We start from the raw sequence: 23,955 nt of genomic DNA, 5'->3' as shown, positions 1-23,955 counted from the left end.
TGTGTGAGTTGTACACACTCATTTGTTTTAAAACAGTTGGAAGACATTTTTTTTCCCCATGGAAACACTTCTAGTGGTCTTAATATTTTCATTTCATTGGAGTTACTCCAGGGATGAATTTGGCCCAGTGTTATGACTATGGAAACACTATACCTATGTGGTTATTAGCGTATGAAGATGTTATGGTGAGTGTTTGTATAATGATGGTATAAGCCTGATTATAGTGGTTTCAACATTGTTTTTATGCTCTGGTTTGAAAACAGACGTTCTCAAGCAGATTAAAATAAAATGTCAAATACAATGTTCCTCCTTTTTGACCTGAGTGACTAGTCAAAGTGCAGGGGCCCTACTCCAGGTGGGAGTAGAAATTGATGATTGAGTCTGGTATTTTCTATGATGAGTCTTGTTTATTTACAATGAATGTACAAAGTCGTGTATGCAGAAGGAACCAAAGGCAAAAGGCAAGCTTAGTTTGCGTTGCATTTTGACATATCCATGTTCACTAGTTTTATAACATAATCATTGCACAATTATCGCAGACAGTCATAAATTTTACTCACCATTGTGTCTTCTATGTGTTTTCTAAGGGTTGTTTTTTGGATGGTCCATTTTTTTTGGATGTTATCTCCAAGCTTCTGACAAGCCATAATGTTTCTTTTCTATCTATCATGAAGCTTGTATCCAGTGTGTGAATACAGAATCCATGTTCGGTTCATCATCATACTGAAAATTCTTATGCAGCTGTCAAGTGTTCCCTTTCTGAAAAAAATCAATGGGCAGAAGCCAAGTTTCCAAATATTCAGTGATTTTTTTTGTTTTTTTACATTGTTGTTATTTAATTTAACTCAATTTTTCCATAACCAGATTCTTTTATACTATATAATTAAGGAAGAGGGATTTGCTTCAGGTTTGATTCTAAAAATAGGTGATTGTAACTGTGGTAATGGGAAGGGAATCTTTAATCTATCTGAGCCAACTCCCACTAAAACACTTCTGCCATCACTATTAAATGTATTACAAACTCAAAAATATATCATGATTAGAGATGATCTCAAGCTGTGGAGTTTGGAACCACATTCAGTCTGACTCTAATGAGGTGTACACCCTGACAAGCCACTTCGTGCTCAGCACATCTTTCCAGGTGGCCATGCTGCTCCATGCACCAGGCGATCCCCTGCTTGGAGCAATGATGAGCTGCTGGACCTCATCAGCATTTGGGGAGAGGAGACTGTGCAGTCCCAGCTGCGCTTCAGCCATAGCAATTACGATACCTACGGACAGATTTCTCGATGCATGATAGAAAAGGGCCATGATTGGGACACACTGCGGTGCAGGGTCAAAGTGAAGGAGCTGCGGAACGCCTACCACAAGGCGCGGGTGGCAAACCGCCACTCCAGTGCTATGCCCATGAGCTGCCGGTTCTGCAAAGAGATGGACGTGATACTCTGTGGTGACCCCACCTCTACTGCGAAGGCCCCTGTGGATACTTCATTGGCTTGCGTGCCAGTCGAGAGTGGGCTGAGCCAAGAGGAGGAAATCTTGGAAGAGGATGTGGAGGGGAAGGGGGACCCAGAGGCAAAGATGCATGCAGCTAGGAGCTGGCGGGACAGCGAGAAGAGGGACTGAAAGAAGAATGCGGCACTCCAGAAAAAAGCCATGGAGTGGCTCTTAAATGTTATGGAGCGCCAAGGGGACACGCTCCAGGTGATACTAGCTCTTCAAACCGAGCAGCTCAGCGCCCACCCTCCCCTACAGCTGCTGTGGTAAAACTCTTTCCCATGAGCCCCACAGACACCCCCAACACACTCTTATCAACCTCCTGGCTCCAGTCTCTACCCTCAGCTTTCCACTCCTCCCTCCTCACAGTCCAGCGGTGTGGACTCCCATTACCCACTGCACTCAACCCATCTCTCTGCAGTTTGGCCCTGCTGAAGTACAGTACCCACTGCATCGCACTCCAGAGGAGAAGGTTGGATATGATCCCTGGACATACACAAATCTTTAGCCGTCCTGGCTCCTCCTGAGACCTTCCCTTCCCCCTCCCCATCCCTGCTGATGTATTTTTTCATTTTACTCTCTCCTTCAGTTGTTGTCTTTTAATAAAAGAATTGTGTTGGTTTGAAAGCAATCTTTATTCTATTAAGTGAAAGCAAAAGGAGCACTGCAAAGCAACATGCAATTATGTTAAACTCCCTTCTTGCATCATGTGCACCAATCACCTCCTAGCATTACAAGCACTGCAATCCGAGCATAGCAACAAATATTAGTGGCTTTCAGCTTCAAATTGCTGCCTCAAGGCATCCCTGATCCTTATGGCCCTGCGCAGTGCCCCTCTAATAGCCCTGGTCTCTGAGTCTGGCTGTTCAAACTCAGCCTCCAGGCACTGAACCTCTGTGGTCCAGCCCTGAGTGAAGCTTTCACCTTTCCCTCCACAAATATTATGGAGCATACAACACGCAGCTATAAGCATAGGAATATTGTCATTGGCCAGATCCAGCTTCCCATACAGGCATTGCCAATAGGCTTTTAAATGGCCAAATGCACACTCAACGGGCATTCTGCACTTGCTCAGCCTGTTGTTGAACAGCTCCTTGCTGCTGTCAAGTTGCCCCACGTATGGCTTCATAAGCCATGGCATTAAGGGGTAGGCAGGGACTCCAAGGATCACAGTGGGCATTTCAACTTCCCCTATGGTGGTCTTCTGGTCCAGGAAGAAAGTCCCTGCTTGCAGCTTCCTGAACAGGCCAGTGTTCCGAAAGATGTGTTCATCATGCACCTTTCCGGACCAGCCTGTGTTAAGGTCTGTGAAACGCCCACAGTGATCCACAAGCGCTTCGAGAACCATTGAGAAATACCCCTTGCAATTAATGTACTCATTAGCTAGGTGGTCTGGTCCCAGAATTGGAATGTGCGTGCCATCTATTGCCCCTCCACAGTTAGGGAAGCCATTTGTGCAAAGCCATCTACAATGTCATGCACGTTGCCCACAGTCACCGTCTTTCGGAGCAGTATGTGATTAATGGCCTGCACACTTTCATCAACACGAGTCCAATGGTGGACTTTCACACTCCAAACTGGTTAGCGATGGATCAGTAGCAGTCTGGAATAGCCAGCTTCCACAGTGCAATTGCCACATGCTTCTCCAACTATAGGGAAGCTCTCATTTTCGTGTCCTTGCACCGCAGGGCTGGGGTGAGCTCATCAAAGAGTCTCATGAATCTGGCTTTCTTCATGCAAAAGTTCTGCAGCCATGGCTCATCATCCCAGACGTGCAGGACGATGTGATCCCACCACTCAGTGTTTGTTTCCCGAGTCCAGAAGCAGTGTTCCACTGTGGTCAGCACCTCTGTGAATGCCATAAGCAATCTCATGTCGTAGCTAGTACGTGTGGTGAGATCAACGTCGCACTCCTCTTGCCCTTGTAGTTTAAGGAATAACTCCCCTGCCACTCGTGACGTGTTAGTCAGAGTGAGCAGCATACTGGTCAGCAGTTCGGGATCCATTTCTGCAGCCCGAAGAGGCAGGGCGCACAGTACACAAACCATTGAAAGATGGCACCAAATGCGGATGGAAGCACAGGGATTGCTGGGATGTGAAGCAATGCATTATGGGGCATTGGGACAGGAGCCAGGATGCTGCGCGACCCCATCCGCCTTCCCACAAGTCTTAGCGGCAGAAGAGAAAGAGGTGCTCTGTGGGATAGCTGTCCAGAGTGCACCGCTCTGAATACCACTGCAAGTGCTGCAAGTGTGAACACGCTATTGCGCAGGCAGCTGACAGTGTGAACACACAACAGCAGTTTCCCTTCAGCGCTCTCTGAGCAGCGCTGTAACTGCTGGGACTGTAACTTTGCCAGGGTAGACCTGCCCTAAATCAAAGACTAGTCAAATTCAGCAATCTGCTTCAGCTCATTATGCAGATAGACCTATGCCATGAAGTTTGAATAAATATTCATATCCAAAATTCACCAAAGTTTGGAAGTGATTGGAGCTGGGGTTCTGGTTCTGGACAATTCTTCTTAATGATATAGATGGCTTCAAACGCAACAATGAAACAACTTATTAGGATACAACTTGCCAAGGACACGGCTTTTAAATAACGTTACAATTTTTTAGAGGGGAGGGATAGCTCAGTGGTGTGAGTATTGGCCTGCTTAAAGCCAGGGTTGTGAGTTCAATCCTTGAGGGGGCCATTTAGGGCTCTGGGGCAAAAATTAGGGATTGGTCCTGCTTTGAACAGAGGGTTGGACAAGATGGCCTCCTGAGGTCCCTTCCAACCCTGATATTCTAAGAACTTAGAGAACAAAGAATTCTTCAGTTCCAGATAAACATTCTACTTTCAGGTTGAATAAATGGACACAAATCAGATGTCAAGAATTATAACATTCATAAACCAGTCGGAGAACACTTCAATCTCTCTGGTCACGCGATTACAGACATGAAAGTTGTGATATTACAACAAAAAAACTTCAAATCCAGACTCCAGCGAGAAACTGTTGAATTGGAATTCATTTGCAAATTCGATACAATTAACTTAGGCTTGAATAGAGACTGGGAGTGGCTAAGTCATTATGCAAGGTAACCTATTTCCCCTTGTTTTTTCCTACCCCTCCCCCCCCGACGTTCTTGTTAAACCCTGGATTTGTGCTGGAAATGGCCCACCTTGATTATCATACACACTGTAAGGAGAGTGGTCACTTTAGATAAGCTATTACGAGCAGGAGAGTGGGTTTGTGTGTGTGGTGGGGGGGTGGTGGTGGTGAGAAAACCTGGATTTGTGCTGGAAATGGCCCAACTTGATTATCATACACATTGTAAGGAGAGTGATCACTTTAGATAAGCTATTACCAGCAGGAGAGTGGGGTGGGAGGAGGTATTTTTTCATGCTTTGTGTGTATATAAAAAGATCTTCTACACTTTCCACAGTACACATCCGATGAAGGGAGCTGTACCTCACGAAAGCTTATGCTCAAATAAATTGGTCAGTCTCTAAGGTGCCACAAGTACTCCTTTTCTTTTTTCATTCTACTTTCAGTTACACTGCATATTATGCATGGGTATAACTCTATTGTCATCAGAGGAGTATGTGTAGAATGTGGTCTATAATCTCTTACAAATAATTTGCCTTTTTTAATGCTCCTCTTCACAGTGCTTTAGCCTCACTGTTCACTGCTCTCACAGCCTGCCCCACCACATCACAGCTCTCACGGCAAGATAGGAAACCAGTTGCTCTGCTCTTTACCCAGAGGCGATCTTCTCATTTGGCCTGAAGAGTGTAGCCACTCTTTCCACTTCCTTTCTTGCTCAATATCAGCTGGTTGGTTTTAATCAGTATTTTCATGAAACTATAAAGAACAAAAGTTTACCTAATGTAGTACAGGGGATAAACTGTCAACCCGAGAAGATACTACCTAATCTAATTAAAGCTAATGGCATTTAAAAAGTGCCTGTCACTACACTATCTAAACCAGGGGTGGGCAAACTTTTTGCCACATCTGGGTATGGAAATTGAATGGCGGGTCATGAATGCTCACAAAATTGGGGGTTGGGGTGCAGGGGTGGTGATGAGGGCTCCGGCTGGGGGTGTGAGCTCTGGGGTGGGGCTGGGGATGAGGGGTTGGAGGTGCAGGAGGGTGCTCCAGGCTGGGACTGAGGGGTTCAGGGGGATGGCTCAGGGGTGCAAGTTCTGGGCAGTGCTTACCTCAAGGTGCTCCTGGAAGCAGCGGCATGTTCCCCCTCTGGCTCCTACACAGAGGCGCGGCCAGGCAGCTCTGCGCCCTGCCCTGTCCACAGGCACTGCTCCTGCAGCTCCCATAGGCTTTTGCTTTCAATGGCCAATAGGAGCTGTGGGGGTGAGCTTGGGGTGGGGGCAGCGTGCAGACCCCCTTGGCTGCCCCTGAACGTAGGAGCCAGAGGTGGGACATGCTGCTGCTTCCAGGAGCCGTGCAGAGCCATGGCACATGCAGAGAGGGGCAAGCCCCTAACCCTGATCCCTGGCTGGAGCTTGAGGGCTGGATTAAAACATCTGAAGGGCCGGATGTGGCCCCCGGACCGTAGTTTGCCCACACCTGATCTAAACACTCTCCCTTTTCTGCTGCATAGAGTCCATAAAGGAGACACATTCATTGTGTCTGTTTCCAGAACCAAAGAAGAGAAAAGGACACAGTAGTTGTGTATGGGATTTTCATGAGCTGAAGCCACACAGTGAAGTATGGCTGGTGGGTCTAGACAACATGCTGCGGGTCTAACTGATCACCATATTTAGTGGTTGGGAAGGAATTTCCCTCCAGGTCAGCTTGGCAGAGATTCTGGCGGGGGTGTAGGGGGGGATTTCACCTGCCTCTGCAGCATAGACTCGGGTCTCTTGCTGGTTTAAACTAGAGTAAATAGTGGATTCTCTGTAACTTGACTTTTTAAAATCATGATTTGAGGGTTTCATTAACTCAGACAGAGGTTAGGGGCCTATTATAGGAGTGGGTGGGTGAGGTTCTTTGAGATGTGCATCTGACTAGATGATCATGATGGGCCCTTCTGGTCTTAAAGTCAATGAGTTTCATAGCAGATAAACACAACAGCTCACACTCCTCTTCCTTATTTTCAAGGCCTTCCATTGCTCAATCCCACTTTCATACCTTTGACCTCACTTCCTGATGTGCCAATGATGCCAAATGTGCAATGATGCCCCCTTATTTCTTGTCCCATTCCAGACTCATGCCTTTGTCCATGCTGGGTCACCTGTGCGGAGTTTAAAACAACCAAACAACACTAATTTAAGGGAGCCCTCAAGATGTGCCTGTAGGTTACTGAGTAACCAAAGACCAAATCCAGAACCCACTGAAGTCAATGACTGACTTTCCAAGTCCCTTGGTGAGCTTATCAATGTAACCTTTGCTTTTCTCTTCGTTCCCCCATTTTTTGTTTGTTTATGACTAAGGCCTTGTCTATCTTAGGGGTTTTTGCACCCATACAGCCACACTGATGTAATGCAAACCCCTAACAGAGACACACTTCTCCAATGTAAAGAGTGCCTTGTACGTGGGCAGTTTACCCACTTTCCAGTTCTTCATAGAACGCTCACAGCCTATGCAGTGACAATTCAGGCTCCCTACTCTGCCCCAGGGACGTGTCTCACCCACCCCTCACTGCTTTTATTTATTCTGTAGCGTTTCTGCTGAAGCAGCCAAAAAGGGGTGCCAACGAAGACGTGCATAGGGGACTTAGACCACTAATTTTTTTTATTTATTTTTTTTACACAAGTCACAGAATATCCATTGTATAAACGCCACCTTTTAGATTGGCATTGACCCCCATGGCATGCAGAGGAGAATCTTATTCCTTTTATGACTCATGTCTGCTTCCTCAGGAAACCTCAGCTCTCAGTAATAGTATATCTGTGAGATTTGCACTGAAACTGTTAGCTTGCTGCACAGTCTTCTGTTGATTGCAGAAATAAATGCAGGGGCATTTGTCTTTTCTTTGCAAAACCAAGCTGGTACGTGTTCACTGAACGAAGGTTCAGGTTGGAGTCTGAAGTAAAGCCCTGCAAATCTGGGGGTATCCACTTTATATCCATTGACCATTCTTGCGAATAGCAGCTCGGATGCCAGATACAAATTTTGTATCCGCGCAGGGCTCTGGAGCTGTAGCACAGACTCACCAAAGCAGGTGGAGGGACCCAGGCTCCCCAGGCGCTCTGCAACCCAGCTCCAGCTCCGGCTCCGGCCAGGAGGGTGGGCCTAGGAGTCCAGCCCAGCCATGATAAGAGCTAGGCAGGCAGCTGTGGGGAGCTGCAGTGGACCCTCCACCTGCCCTTGCCAGGGGAGCCCAAGCAGTCCCCGGCCCATGTCCCTACCCTCCAGACCCCCCCGCTCAGGGCAGGTGGAGGGTCCATGCCACGGTTTCTCACAGCTGCCCGCCCAGCTCTTATGGTGGCTGGGCGGAGGCTTCGAGGCACCACCCCCTCACCCCTGCTGGAGCCAGGTCGGGGAGAGCCGCGCGGGCAGTTGGGACCTGGAGCAGAGTCACGGACCCTCCACCTGCCCTTGACCAGGCGGGAAGCCTGGGGGGCAGGGATATGGCTGGGGGCTGCTCTCAACTCCCCTCCCCCAGTGGGCAGGTGGAGGGTCTGCCGTGGCTCCCCTGACTGCCCAGGCTCCCCGGCTGAGCTCCACGCTTGCCTGGTGGGGGGTTGGAGGGAAGAAGAGAGAAAGGGGAAGGAGGCCGCCCCTGTGAAAAGTGGATGGGTGCCCTCCCGCCCCCATTCCAGCACCAGTGGTCAATGCTGTGCGGTGACCTGTGGAGCTGTTTAGAGCCCTGAAAATCCACAGATATCTGCAGATATCCACATTGGCAGATGTGGACATCTGCAGACAACTTTTGCACATCGGATGCGGATACTGAAGTTCATTTTACAAATAGTAACTCATAGGCAGCCACTGCCCTGCTGGGCTGCCTGTATGAAATGCACATAAACAAATGAAACCTTACTAGGCCAAATTCAGAGCTGACATTCGTGGGCTCGACTTTTACTGAAGTCAGTTGAGTAGCACTCACTTACTCCAGGCCCCTGTGTTTAAAACTATCATTTGTAGATACAAATTTTATATCCGCGCAGGGCTCTGGAGCTGTAGCACAGACTCACCAAAGCAGGTGGAGGGACCAATAAACAACTCTGCTCAGCTACAAAGCCAAGGAAATAATCATTGCCACGTCCTATCTGCCAACAAAGTCCATTGGAGTATGGAGCCATGTCATAAATATAAAGGGAAGGGTAAACACCTTTAAAATCCCTCCTGGCCAGAGGAAAAACCCTTTCACCTGTAAAGGGTTAAGAAGCTAGGAGAACCTCGCTGGCACCTGACCACAATGACCAATGAGGAGACAAGATACTTTCAAAGCTGGAGGGGGGAAAAAAAACAAAGGGTCTGTCTCTGTCTGGGTGATGCTTTTGCCGGGGACAGAACAGGAATGGAGTCTTAGAACTTAGTAAATAATCTAGCTAGATATGCGTTAGATTATGATTTCTTTCAATGGCTGAGGAATTAAGCTGTGCTGAAAGGAATGGATATTCCTGTCTTTGTGTCTTTTTGTAACTTAAGGTTTTGCCTAGAGGGGTTCTTTATGTTTTGAATCTAATTACCCTGTAAGGTACTTACCATCCTGATTTTACAGAGGTGATTATTTTTACGTCTATTAAAACTCTTCTTTTCAGCAACTGAATACTTTTTCATTGTTCTTAAGATCCAAGGGTTTGGGTCTGTGGTCACCTATGCAAATTGGTGAGGATTTTTACCAAACCTTCCCCAGGAAGCGGGGTGGAAGGGTTGGGAGGATTCTGGGGGGAAAGACATTTCCAAACAACTCTTTCCCAGAAACCCGGTTAGACATTGTATGGCACTGTCATAATGTAGACATTAATGGCAGCGAAAGTCCAAGGGCAAAGGGTAAAATAGTTTGTGACCTTGGGGAAGTTTTAACCTAAGCTGGTAAAAGTAAGCTAAGGAGGTTTTCATGCAGGTCCCCACATCTGTACCCTAGAGTTCAGAGTGGGGAAGGAACCTTGACAAGCCACAATACAGTGGAGTCAGCCAATATCCCTTAAATTGGTTTATGGTGGATTTTTAAGGTTTTTAACACTTAATTTACTTGTTAATTTATTTCTCATCCTGGTTAGTGGGGACATTCAGCACATACTGGTGAAGTAAAATAGATCTGAAGCTCTTTACTTTGCAGTTCACTTTTCACAGGCGATTGCTACGAGGCTTAATGAATTTCTTAAATCTTTAAAGACTCCCCCCCCCCCCCGCCTTTTGCTGTTATCAGCCAAGGGCACAGATGGGTACATAGAGTCATATCAGCTTCTTTGTTTCTCAATGACCGGTCCACGGACCAGTGCCGTTGCTGATCCCTGAGATCTCCCTGACACAGGTTAGTAAGGCAGGAAGCCTGTCCCTGGTATCAAAAAGGTTGAGAAACAGTGGTCTATAGTGCCAGTCACCCCTGCCAATGCACCCAAACACCACAGAAGAAGGAAAATCTGTTTCACACCTTCCTTCCACAAATGCCTTTGGAGAAAGGCCCCCCCAGTGCTCATGTAGCTTTGGGTGAGGGGAGGGAGAACCCGCCTCCCCATGGAGGGTAAAAGATTTTTAAAAATTAGGAAAACAAATTTAAATGTGAGCCAAGGAGTATTGAAATCTGCAGTACTTAATTGCTGTGGCCAGTGCACCAACCCTCAGCAACAGCATCCTGTGGGTCCCATGACATCATAGCTGCCTTATTGTTTAATAAGGTTTGCACCTATGTGCAGAGAGGCGCTTTGAATCTAAAATCAAACCTTTTGAAATGTGGCTCTGGATACACCCTGCTCAGGAGGAAAGAGGCCAAAATGGTGGCTGAAATCAAATCTTCATAGGTTCTCTTGAAGTTTGAAATGTTTTACTATTAGGCATATGGGTTTGAATGATCACCAAATGGTCCAGGGAACTGTCTGACCAGCCAGTGTTAATATCATTCTGGGTGCCAGAATATGACATGAGATTTACTATAGCATTCTGTCTGTTTTAAAACAAGTCCATAGCGAACATGGCAGCAGTGGGAAAAATAAATCAACAAGCAAAATAAGCAGATGTGTGATTGTCGTGAGAAGTCCTCGACAGGGATTGCAAAGTCTTGTCTCATATAAGAACCCACGAGAGAAATGCAGCACATGTGTGAAATACTTCCTGACTGAGTAGGGCACAGGCAAAGGGTGTGAGCTCTGAAAATAAATCAGCTGGCTTCTAGCCAGTCAGCTCATGGATAAAAATAGGTCAGGACAACTGGGTGTAACCTTTAAGAGCCAGAACACAGAAATGCTGGTCATATACTGTAATACAGGCAGCTATTAGCAAGGGCAGATCCAGAAATCCTTACTGGGGAGGCCATCATGTAATTTAATACAGTACTTACTAATAATGTCCAGCAAAAACATGATTCACAGACATGCTTCTGACCTGCGGCTCAGAGCATGTGCCTTCGTTCTTAAGTATGTAGCCACATCTCCTCTTTGGCTTTCCTGGCTACAGTGCATCTCCTTGAAGTATTTTAAATGCAGGCCTAACCATTAGCAGATGGGAAAAACAGATTTGTTGCTAACCACTTATTACCTACCTCTGTTGCATTATTGGGAGCTTCTTGGATCAAGCGCTAAGACTTGCTATTAAAGTTACCTTCAGCTTTACCAATTGTATAAGTCTCCTAAATTCCTGTCCATCCATGGACTGAGCCTGATATAAAACTTTCCTGAGACCTTATGACTTCCAGACTACTGACACACTCACCCTGACTAGGCCAACAGGCATTTTCAACGATGATACTTCTCAAATACCGGTCAGGACATTTCAGCCCTGGAACTGCAGATCTGTGAGTAATGTAACTTCATTTTACCCCTTCCCCTTTGTAAGGTATTGGTGCTCTTGCGCGCTCTCTCTCTCTCTCCCTCTGTGAGTGAGAGAGAGATTGATCATGGAAAGAATAAGAGACCTACCGTTACTAGTAGCTAAGGGAAATATATTTTAGCTCAACTGGTAGCGAACTGAAAAGGAGTACTTGTAGCACTTACAGAGACTAACAAATTAATTTTGTTAGTTTTTGGAGCTCATGAAATGTCAGATTTCTAATTCTAGCTCCCCAAATCTGTGTGATTTATGTAGCCAGTGTGTGTGTCATCAGCAATACACAGATGTGTTAAAATGTTCCTCCTTGCTCCCTTCTCTCCTCCTGCAACCTATGTACAATTTCCAGTGGATTCTGCAGCATGACATTGTAAATATTGAGCTTCCAATAATCAGTTTTCCACAGCAAAGTAACAGTTACTTCAAACACTGAAAGAACACTGGAGAACAAAAAGTAAATATAAAATAATGAGCAAAGAAAACAAAAACAGTGGCCTTTCCACTCATAGGACAAGCCCACAGAAATCTGTCCCACTCTGAAGCATCACCAGTCACAAAGATGCTTCATGGCACTTTTATGAGGGCTTTATCCTGCAGGGGAGGGAACAAGCCTGTAATAATTAATATCATGATGAGAGACACTGAGGCTTGTGGTTTAAATTATTTAAATTTAACAAAAAGATAAGAGAAATGACTAAGAAAATCAGATTTTATTTACATATGAGTTAAATACAGATAGATTTAGATTTACTGATAGACAGAGAGATGCTCTGTTGCCAATTGACACTCTGTCTCTCACTCTACACATACAGAAACACACAGAAAATACTTGGAAACCATTCCATTTTCATTGAAAAGATACTGAATAACATTTAAAGTGTCAGAGTTGTTTCTGGGCAGTTTGGAAAAGCCAGTCTGTGTTTGCTGGCACCCTCCAGAACCGTCTGAATCAGCTCTCTCTTACATAATGATGAAGTCTACTTACCTGTGCCCACTGTTGGGAAAATAATCCACTGGCCATCTGTCCACAGAATGAATCTTCACAGCAGACAAAAAAGACTGCTACACAAACACACTGATGTTTCAGCTACTCTCTCTTTTTTTCAATAAGCCTAAAATACTAGCCGCTGCAATTGTTTGCTGTTATGTTATCCCCCTACTGTTACTCACACCTTCTTGTCAACTGTCTGAAATGGGCCATCTTGATTATCACTACAAAAGTTTTTTTCTCCTGCTAATAGATCATCTTAATTAATTAGCCTCTTAGAGTTGGTATGGCAACTTCCACCTTTTCATGTTCTCCGTATTTATATATATCTTCCTACTATATGTTCCATTCTATGCATCTGATGAAGTGGGCTGTAGCCCACGAAAGCTTATGCTCAGATAAATTTGTTAGTCTCTAAGGTGCCAAAAGTATTCCTCGTTCTTTTTGTGGATACAGACTAACACGGCTGCTACTCTGAAACCTTTACTCAGAAAGGCTCTAGCTATCTTCTTTAATGCATTAACTGTCATATTCTATATAGGATGTAGTTAGTATGCAGGACAGCATACTGTCCTGCATACTAACTCGTGCTAAGATAGGGTAATGAAATCTCATGCTTCAGTGCATCTGGTGATCCCCTCAGTGGTCAGGAAGGATTTCATCCTATGCACAGTATTGCTCAACTGTCTGGGTGATTATCAGTGTGGGTTTTTTCTCCATCTTCCTCTAAACCATCATGTAGTGTCCATTGCCTGAAGCAACACTTTTAATGGTTCGATGGTATTCAATTTGGCAAATGCTCACAGTATGATTGCGCATTGTTATGTTTACTCCTGCACACTGGGAAGTGGGAACTGGGGGGAAGAGAAGCCACTGCATGACAATAAACCCCCAGGTAAATAGTGAGATATCAAACTTTTAAAACAGCAACAACAAAAGATTCCGGGAATTTTGCATGAAAGTCAATAACAAAAATACTTTTCTCCATTATTTTGAACCAACCTTACTTCTCGTACCATACTCGCTTCACTTTCACAATGGTGTTCCAGGGACAGCAAACAGACTTCACTGCATTTCAGTTGCACACTGGGAGATCAAGAAGCAAATTACGCTATTGTACTCAGTGGCTTGCCAGTTTTATCTCTCTGTCTCATTAATTACATGAACTTTCAAATCTGGAATGTCAAAGTGGATGGAGGGTCCTTGCTGTTTTCCTCACATCTTCTAGATTTCCCAGCTGCTGCAGTTAGTCATGAGATTTACTAATCTTCTGCGCATTTGATGCAAAAGCGACAGAGTGTTTGTTCTCCTGCTCTTTATCTTCATCTTGCTTCATTGCAAAATAATCAAGGGACTCATAAAGTGTGGAAATAGCCTTGAAAACCAAAGAAAACTCTCATCAAATTGACTTATACTATTCAAGTGTGTTTTAAGCTGAATAATTATCTAACACATCACCTAGAATAGGACCCAAGGAACCTGATTTGACCCATCTCAAAAGTCAGAGTTCTACATTTAGAAATAAGCCCAAGCCACAATACTTGGATTCAAATGCAAAGTTTTCCCCATCTTTGGAACCAGGGGTTTCATTTATCCCATTATAGGAAGGGGCCAGATGCAAAGTTCTCATTTGGATCTAAATCCCACAAAATTTGCAGTGGTTGATCCTGACTTTAGTTCAGGTCCATTCCTATTTAAATGGCACCAGAACTGGGCTGGGTTTTCTACCACCATGACCTTTCAAGCCCCGTAATGTCCCCACTATACATGGGTTTATGTACAAAACCATAGTGCTATTTCCTTTAGCTGCTATTTTCGATGTAATCTATCTGGCGTCCAATTGCTGTGCTACCTAGGTGCTATTCGGAGTCATACAAAATGACCAATTTTCATTTCATGAGTATTTGTGGGTAAAATCTTTGTGGTCTTTAGATGAGATCTGCAGCAAAATCCTGGGGAGACCTAAACGTCTCCCTGAAAACCCACATACATGTGCATGCACACAGCACAAGATTCTGTTATGCCTGGGGTGTTTACCACAGAATCATCTCGTTAACTCTCCCAAAATCCTTAGCCTTGTGCAGTACACAATAGTGTGATAATGGACATCAAGAATTGGATGTTTTTTAATTTGTCCTCACAATAACTGTTTTGAGGAAAGTATTATCATCCCCGTTTTTACAGAAGGGAAACTGAGGCCCAGATAGATGACGTGGCTTGCAGTAGGAAATCTGTGACAGAGTCAATAATATGACCCAAGCCTGGATTCCCAGCCCTGTTCTTCAGCCACATGATCACCCTTTCTCCCCAAGAGGTAGAAAACAATGACAACTGCCTTGATACCTAAACAAGTAGAAACTGTGGTGCTCATAGCTATGTGGCATCCACTTTGTGAGAACGTAAATTAGAGATGGCAGATAGATTTGCACAGGATATAAGATGTGGATTCAGATATGAATAAACTTAGGTTGCAGCAGCATGACACTCGCTGTCTCCAGAAACGGTACCTAATGCAACCCAGGCAAAAAATAGCAAAAGCTCATTTAAAGCAAGCAAAAAACTTTCTAAACAATTGCTGCAAACTTTTGTGACACTTGTCATCTGATCCAACTAATAACAAGGTAGTCTTGGAAATGAAAGATCACAATTCATATTAAAATGATCATATCTGTATTAGAATGTAAAAGGTACATGACAAGAGGTGACTGTGGCTAACAGCCATTTAGTTATAAAATAACAACAACAACAATAGATCTTTCATAATTATATTCACACATCTTCTGGATGACTCTCGTTGTCCATGCAAAGCCATTGCAGCTAATGGCTATCAGTGAACTGATTGCTTTGCACCCCAGCTTTGATGCTTGCCTTCTCATTCTCAACACAATTTTTCTCATGTCCTCATCAAATATTAACAAGTAACAGAGCTATCCACCATAATAAGAGGTCTACTTTTATATTTTAAATGAAATTAATAGATTTTTAAAAAAATATTTTGATTGAGGTAATATCTTTTACTGGGCCAACAGAAGTTGGTTCAGTGAAAATTCAGCCACCTTGTCTCACAAATACACTGGGATCAAGATGGCTACAATAACAGTGCAAAAATTATTTTGGTATTTCCTGTAGTATTACAAAATAAACTCTTTAATCATCGAATCACAGAACTGGAAGGGACCTTGAGAGGTCAGGAAGGGACCCAGGGTGAATCAATGCATTCTGGTGAAGAAGCTCTCAATTATATATTTTTCCAAAAAATTACTCTTGTCCTGACCATTTGTGCCCTCCATGGCAATTACCAGTGGATTTTCAGGAGTGGTAACAACAACACTAATGAGATACTGTGTATGAGGTGAGAAGCCAAGAACTTCTGTGTTTTAATATCAGCAGCTCTGTCTATAACCACCTCTGTGGCCTTTGGCACTTTACCTAACCACTCTGGGCTTCATTTAGTGTAAGCCTGTGAAACTCCCACTGATTTCAATGGGAACTGTGTCTGCTAGGGTTGAATTTGGTCCTCTGTCTCTCAATATCCCGATCTGTTAACCTAGATATTGTGAGAATTTATTATTTAAGGTTAAAACAGTGGTTTGATGATGTCAGGGGCTATATTTAAGGGCTAACCACCCCACACCCCCACCTGTTATCCTGCTACAGCTAGTGTGTTTAGGGTTAGGTGAATAACTTCCAAACAAATGGAACAGCTATGAATTTTTATGATGCCATGGACACCTTTACTGCTGATGGCAGTACAAAGACCCATAAAGATGCCTTAACCGGCTTCATGGGGTCTCCCCAAAACAGGGGAATCTGGAGGCAGGTGTAACTGGTTCTATGCCATCCCCAATGTAGGGATGTCCTAGGCGTAGCCAGGGAAAAGGGGCATGGCTGAGCGCTACTGCATTCCAGTGATCTCCAGATGCTGGAATGGTACCTTGAGCTGAACCAGGACCAAAGGGAGGAGCAGAGAGACAGTGTAAAGCCAACTTTCCCAGTCCCTAGCTACATTGCGGTGTTGCTCCAGCACCAGTGAGACGCTGAACCTCTTGAGTACAATATGGTATAGCCTCCTTACTCCTCTTGCTTACTTAATATATACATACTTGTGTTCTGTGCTTTCCCCACAATGTAAAGTACACTGAAGCTGCTAACCATGGCTGCAGTAGCAATAGGGGACAATGCTGAGGCATGCTATAGCATTTCAGGGGGAAGAGTATGATACGGCCTTCCCAACATGCAGAGTTTTAAATAAAATTAAGCAAGTTTGCTTTGCTCTTATTGACAATGCATTTCATTTTATTTCACGGCTTTACATTGTGCAGTAGGATACTGTACTGTACTAAATAACAGCAACTTCCTGTTCTCCTGTTAAATTCTGTCTGCTCAATTGAACCTCCGTGAGAACCTCACTTCGGAGCACACTTGTAGGTCGACCCCTGCTGTAAATCGCTTACCCATTCTGATGAGTTTGATAAAGAAGAATTTATCTCATCTGCTTCATTTCTCTCATTTCCTTCCTCCAGTTCAGTAACCTGAAGCGTCTGTTCCTCATGGGTCCTTCTCTCTGGCACTGAAGGTGGATGGAACACATTTATGTGACATAAATACAAAGCAGAGCCATTATTTTGTTTATTACACATTTCAGGAGTCACACATCAATGCTTTGTGAGGGTAGATTGATGGAGATTGATCTTTCATTGGTCTCCATGGCATCCAAAGGGGAGTGTAGACCTACTGTGTGCTAGTGAAGGGTGCCCAGACACCAAACTTCTGCAGTCCCTTTTATACATCATACAGCTCACCTTTGCAGGGTCCATGTGTGGCAGCACATTGTAGAGACACATTTACTCTTTCCAGGACTGTGAGTAATCCAAGCAAGGGAGGGTGCATAGTGATTGCAGGTGCATAAGAAGGGTCCATGCAAACACACATGGAGCATGCCTCATAATAAATGCCTGGAATGCCCCACCTACCGCTCATTGCTTGTAGTACCCATGAAGAGCCAGGATTGGAGGCACAATAGTTGTACCATGCAATTCCCCTCCTAGTGCTGCTTTTTTAGGTGCACACATACTCTGAGACCAGCATTTGCTGGTAGGGACTATATGGAAAAATGCAGGGCCACTTACCAGTGTTTTTTGAGTTCTGCTGCTTTTTGTAACGGAGATAGAAACAGCCCCCTGATATTAGGAAAGGAAAGATGGCCAGAATTGCCATAAAATGATAGTTTTCCATTGATTCAGCTTCTGCAATAAAACATTTCAAATCAAGTTACTTATTACTTAAAAGCACCATGTTAGGTTTTTAGATATACGTGTGTTCTACTGCCTCAATGGCTAGGTTCAATCCTAGTAAATATTAGATCCCACAAACACTTAAACATGTGTGTGATTTTGCTCATTTGAATAATCCCTTCAATAGGACAACTCATGTAAACAAAGTTACACACATGCTTAAGTGTTTGCAGGTTTGGGCCCTAAAATAAAAATGATTAATGTTTTGCAATTATACAATAAAATAATAAAATATTGCAGGTCTGTAGCATTTTTATCCTGTTTAAATCATTTGATGCCCATTGCAATGCTTGCCATAAGTGAATCAAAAATGCCTAATATTTTATCTCCTAATCTTGCTTGTTTTTATAAATTAATAAAACATAATAAATGATAAAAACTCTACCACTGGGGTGAGCTCATGACTAAACTGAGTAACGGTGTGACTCAGTGATGCAACCATTGCCTTTCCTCACTCCATCCCTCTCCCTAGCGTTTATCATCCTCATTCACTGTCTCACATCTAAATTATAGACTGTAAGCTCTTCCAGGCTTCACAGTGTCGTTCTAGGGCTTCTGTGAAGCACCCAGAAGACCTGAGGGTGCTATAAATAATAATTTCATGAATCCTCTCAGCAATCATGTGATGTCAGTAAATGAGCATTTGACAGCTGAGGAAACTAAAGCAGAGAGGTTAAGTGAATTGCCCAAGGCAACAGAAGGAGTTAGTGTCAGAGTCAGAATAAGGACATGGGTGCTCCTAATGCTCTGGTTTTTTTTGTCAGATCATTGGCTTTATAACCCTTAAGGGAGAAAAAAAGTAAGTAACACATTTCTGACTAAAAAATCTTCAGGGAGACAAATGAAGTGGCATCTCTATAGAACAATTCATGTCAATTGCTTGTTTACCTTGCTCTTCAATAATCAGAGTTGTTCCATTTCCCAGCCCTTTTTTCATGAAAGGTATTTCGGTAATTATCTCACAGAAGTAAGTTCCAGTGTCATTTCTTTTCACAACTTCGATCTTTAATACTGTCTTATCCTTGTGTGTGGCATTGGCTGTGTAGTAAAGTGTTGTTGATAGCTCTCTGCTGGTGCCCTCTTTAAAGGTGAGATGTTGTATTTTCCAGACTACTCTAAACCGCTCGACCATCTCATCGTTTTTCCAGGAACAGGTAATTTCAGCTGACATTCCAATGGATATCTTAATTTCTGATGGTGTCTGGCTGACTGTTAATTCATTGGTACCATTTGCTATTGACAAAAAACAAATAACTTTAAGTTTAGCGCAGGCATAATAAAACAGCACAATAATAATTTATGGCATTATGGAGCCTATTTTATGACAACACCCTCACTTTTTAAAAGTTAGTTACTCCTGTTTTCCCCTAAATAATTACAAATACCTTAGTGTGGCCTTAGAACACCTCAATGCCAACTGGCAAAGAGTTCACTGTTTTGTAACAGCAACCCTTGACAGGCCTGACAAACTCACAACACCCAACAGGCTGCTGTCATGGTAACCAAAGCCAAAAAGGGTCAAGTGAGGTATCTAAAAAAACCTTATTTTTGCAAGATGTAGGTATGGATGATATTTAAGGACTCGTGAATAGGTAATGAAAATATGTTTCTGAGTCTGTATCCCAGGCAGGGTTCACAAACAGGTTGTGTCAGACAAGGAGATATATCCTCACCTGTTTGCCTTGGTTCACATGTAAAATAAGCATTGTAAGCCAACATAGTGAAAGACCATTTGTATAGGACAACAAGATGAGGCTGTGAAGACAATGTGGTGTCAGCACCCCAGGGAATAAACCACGGGCGGTCAGCCTGACTCTGGGGACCAACCGAAGAACTTTAGGGATATAAGAAGGCAAAAGGACAGTGCTTTTAGTATTCATGCAAGGTGGATCCGAGCCCTGTGGTTGATGACTCTGGGAGATTGCTCTAGGTGAGAAATACTTTAGACAAGGATTTTAGCCTGTAGAAGTTAAGTTTAGACTCTAAGAAGGGTGTTATACTTTTTGTTTTATATGTAAACATTTGGTTTCCATTTGTTATCCTTAGTCACTATCTCTTAAATTTCAGCTTTTGATAATAAAGGTATGATTGTTTTCACCATAACTATATGTCGGTGCTGTGATGTTATATTGGAGCTGACCTCTGTTGAACCAAAGATGTCTCATTCTGAGTGTGCCAGTGACAGGGTCTGGATAGGACAGGAGGTGTTTTCACAGGGGCTAGGGTGCATCTATTGTTAACCTGCCAGGCAAAGTAAGGGCTGGCCGAGCCCAGAGGAAATTGGTTAGGAGATTAACAGACTGATGGCGTCAGGGTGCTGACACCCAGTAAAGCAGCAGCAGCACCAGCTGAGGCAGGGAGGTAACAAAGTGGCTCACGGTCCTGGGCACCCCAACAAGGATAACACTTTGATCATATTGAAACTAACTGTCCCTTTGAATGGTGACAGGTTTCAGAGTGGTAGCCGTGTTAGTCTGTATCAGCAAAAACAATGAGGAGTACTTGTGGCACCTTAGAGACAAACAAATTTATGTGGGCATAAGCTTTCGTGGGCTAAAACCCACTTCATCAGATGCTTGGAGTGGAAAATACAATAGGCAGGTAGTAGTAATGAGGCCAACGTAATCAGGGTGGCTCATTTCAAACAGCTGACAAGAAGGTGTGAGTAACAGTAGGGGGACATTAGTTTTTTTTCACCATACTAATTTCCCCCTACTGTTACTCACACCTTCTTGTCAACTGTTTGAAGTGGGCCACCCTGATTACATTGGCATCATTACTACTACAAAAGTGATTTTTCCTCCCTTGGTATTCTACTGTTGAGAATAGCCCACTTCCACTTTAATTGAAATGTCTCGTTAGCACTGACCCCACGACTTGGTAAGGCAACTCCCATCTTTTCATGTACTGTGTATATATACCTGCCTATTGTATTTTCCACTCCAAGCATCTGATGAAGTGGGTTTTAGCCCACGAAAGCTTATGCCCAAATAAATTTGTTAGTCTCTAAGGTGCCACAAGTCCTCCTCGTTGTTTTTGGTCCTTTGAAGTTTACCTCCATTGCTGCTAATGGCGCAGTAATGGACCATTTCCCGAGTTTCATGCTCAATTTTCACTGAATTCTTAGGCCCTATAAACCCTGTACAGCCAAATCCCAAGTGAGGACACCAGGATTTGGTTCTATATTTCTCATAATCTTAAAGACATTGGTCAAGTTTTATAAGAGCTGTGCAATCCCTTTTGAAAGCGTTAGCCTGGTTTTTCTTCTTCTTTTAAACTGATGAAGCTTTCTTCCCACATAGAGAAGTTATAAGAAATCTTTCTCCTCCTTTTTTTTCACAATGTGGCTCACACGAGCTATTTATTTAATCCACCTTGATCATTTATAGTCCTACCGTGAAGGGTCCAATTCCAATCCTACCAAAATCAATGGCAACATTCCCATTTTTAATACAGTAGCAGCAGTATCAGCCCCAAGAGTTGCAAAGTTCACTTGAAATTTTATTAAGATTTAAGAGCACACCCACAAGAAAACATTGATTTTTTCCTCCCTTCCTACTTCACAATATAGTCTTTTTCAGAAAAAGCAGCTCTTGCCTTTATTATTATTTAAAACTTGTGCATCGTATCATTGGTTTGAATGGCACTTTAAATGCTGGGTAAAAATGCAGTATCCACCTGAAAGATATTAGAACTGAAATGCAGAATGACCAAGATAGAACATATTGCTGAATAAACATTAGAAAAAAGGGGGAGGGGGAAAGGAAGGGAAGAATATTTAAATAGTAAGATTATTGGGTTGCTAAAGTGGCATGGTATATATCATATTAATTTCTAGGTTTTTGAACTAATTCATTTTAGGTTTTTTTTAATATTATTTTTATTGTATTAGACACGTTTCCTGCATCCCCGCCTTATTGGTTCCTCCCTCTTTGTTAAAAACACATCAGAAAACATCTTTTTTTCTCTTATCTAAATATCTTAATTTCTCTTTTCTTCTGCTTTACTATTTAGTGCTATTACTATAATATTTAACGCTGTTCAGCTTTTTGCAATACAGTTTGTATGAAAGCTGTGATACAAAAACCCAACTGTATTGTATTTCACTAGCTATTTGTTCGCGAAGAAAGTCTTTACAATATTTTAAATTTTACACTAAGAGTTAATCTTGATGAAGAACTTACTATAAAGGTCTAATTTTAAATAAAGGAAATTGATAATTATTAACTTGGTGACATCATTTTGGAATTAGTACAATGTAATTTTTTAATCTTTGGATTTCTTCTAAGACAAACATTTTTGGGCTAATGCTCTTTGAGCAACTTCTTCTAATCGCATGGTATTTTGCCAATAGTGGCTTGGATTCAGCACAAACAATAATTTTGCCTTCTGCACTACAAAAACCTGAGTAATGTTCTCCCAAACATGCACACATGGAAATCTATGTGAAGGGCTTGCACAGCAGCTACATATGTTTTAATTGATCTGTACATATTTGGGGCGTTAGCTTTTAGGTTTTTAAAACCAAACTGATTTTTTTGATTAACCCTAGAGAATTACAGATATACCAACTGCACCAAATCCCAACCCCCTCAAAACTTCAAAGAACTTACCTAAGTAGCCAAAGCACTCTGTCAAAAGGATAAATTTCAGGATAATTGTGGTCATCACTCAGGATTATTAAAGCTCTCATCAGTGCCTCTCAATTGAAAGTCAGTAAGACAAGGAGTGAGAAAGAACGTGTCAGATGTGGAGTTTAACTTCCTGTTCCCTCTGCTGTAGTTACTTCATAACATCTGAAAGCAAACAACTTTATTCTAACACATCTCTTGAATTACAATGACATTCTTCTCTTTCAAAACCCAGCCCAATCTGTCTGAATTGCTGAACATTGTTTTTTAAATTAAGCCGAACCGCTTGTCCCTTAATAATGAACATTATCAGTCCTTGTTTTCTTCCTAGAGTATGAACACAGCTCTGAGTTTTCCCGCATATAAGTGTCCCATTTTCAAGTCAGTTTCTTGACTGTCACTCGTTTGGAAGCACTTGATAAAGATGAATTTCCCTCAGCTGCTTCGTCCCTCTCCTAGCACACTTCATCCATTTCATTAAACTTATGAATCTGTTTTTTCTAAAGGATTCTGTCTGAATCTGAGGATGAGATGAACATGCATATGACTGACACTAACCATTCCCATTACTTTATCTACTACATATTCCAATGGCATCATACCGAACCAGTGCAGCTCCGCTGACAATAGCAACGGTGGACAGCGAGTATAAACAAAGAACAGTTTGTTTAAGAAAGAATTAAGCAAAGTAAGCGGTCATGGGATAAGAGGGAAGATCCTTTTATGGACTGGTGACTGGTTAAAAGATAGGAAACACAGGGGAGGAATAAAAAGACAGTTACCTGTTCTGTAACTGGTGTTCTTTGAGATGTGTTGCTCATGTCTATTCCATGTGTGTGTTCACCACATGCACCGGAGCTGGCAGTTGTTCCCTCAGTGGTATCCATAGGGGACTGGCTCTAGCACCCGCAGGAGTGGCGTGCACATGCCATGGTATAAGGGGCGCCCCCAGCTCCCTCAATTCTCAGTTCCTTTTTGCCGGAAACTCTGACAGTGGGGAAGGAGGGCGGGTTACGGAATGGACATGAGCAACATCTCTAAGAACACCAGTTATGGAAAAGGTAACTGTCTTTTCTTCTTTGAGTGCTTGCTCATGTCTATTCCATGTTAGGTGACTCCCAAGCAGTACCAACGGAGGCAGGTAGGAGTTCATGGACATGCAGATTGCAACACCGCTCTGCCGAACCCAGCGTCATCTCTGGCCTGCTGAGTGATGGTGTAATGCACTGTGAACGTGTCAACCGAAGACCACGTCGTGGCTCTGCAGATGTTCTGGATCATGGGAATGTGCACCAGGAAAGGAATCATGGGAATGTGCCGAGGACGCCTGGACTCTGGTCAAATGGACCCTCATGATTGGCAGCGGTGGGACCTGTGCCAGCTTGTAACAGGTCTGGATGCAGGTGATCCAGCTGGAAATCCTCTGCAAGGACACTGGAAGGCCCTTCATCCTTTCTCTTAGCTCCGTCTCTAGCCAGGGGTGGTAGAGAAGGAACTGAAGAAGAAATGCCTGTACATGCTGTCTAACCTCATGGCTGGTGGGGAGCAGCAAATGCATGGGTGGGACAGACAGCTACCAAAGTTCTCCTATCAGCAGCACAGGGGCGC

The 23,955-nt window shown here is 43.4% G+C and overlaps 1 protein-coding gene across 2 annotated transcripts; it reads right to left on the bottom strand.

Annotated features, from left to right (window-relative positions):
• Nucleotides 1-651: 651 nt before the first annotated feature.
• LOC140910027 (uncharacterized) lies at nucleotides 652-22,934 on the bottom strand. Of its 2 annotated transcripts, XR_012158403.1 has the most exons (6): nucleotides 22,330-22,934; nucleotides 18,605-18,949; nucleotides 17,552-17,668; nucleotides 16,877-16,992; nucleotides 13,425-13,797; nucleotides 652-759 (listed from the first exon to the last, which is right to left on the bottom strand). XR_012158403.1 is itself a non-coding variant. In XM_073340134.1 (5 exons), exons 1-5 carry the CDS (start codon nucleotides 22,382-22,384, stop codon nucleotides 13,669-13,671), a joined length of 762 nt encoding a protein of 253 aa, XP_073196235.1. In that variant the 5' UTR covers nucleotides 22,385-22,934; the 3' UTR covers nucleotides 13,018-13,668. The 2 variants fall into 2 exon arrangements, 1 of the variants encoding a protein (XP_073196235.1); XM_073340134.1 differs by lacking the exon at nucleotides 652-759 and having other exon boundaries at nucleotides 13,018-13,797.
• Nucleotides 22,935-23,955: the final 1,021 nt, after the last annotated feature.

The sequence above is a fragment of the Lepidochelys kempii genome, chromosome 4 (assembly GCF_965140265.1).
Source record: "Lepidochelys kempii isolate rLepKem1 chromosome 4, rLepKem1.hap2, whole genome shotgun sequence".
Classification (NCBI taxonomy): Eukaryota; Metazoa; Chordata; order Testudines; family Cheloniidae; genus Lepidochelys; species Lepidochelys kempii.
The sequence above is the reverse complement of the archived record's forward strand: the minus strand, read 5'-3'. Positions and strand labels throughout refer to the sequence as shown.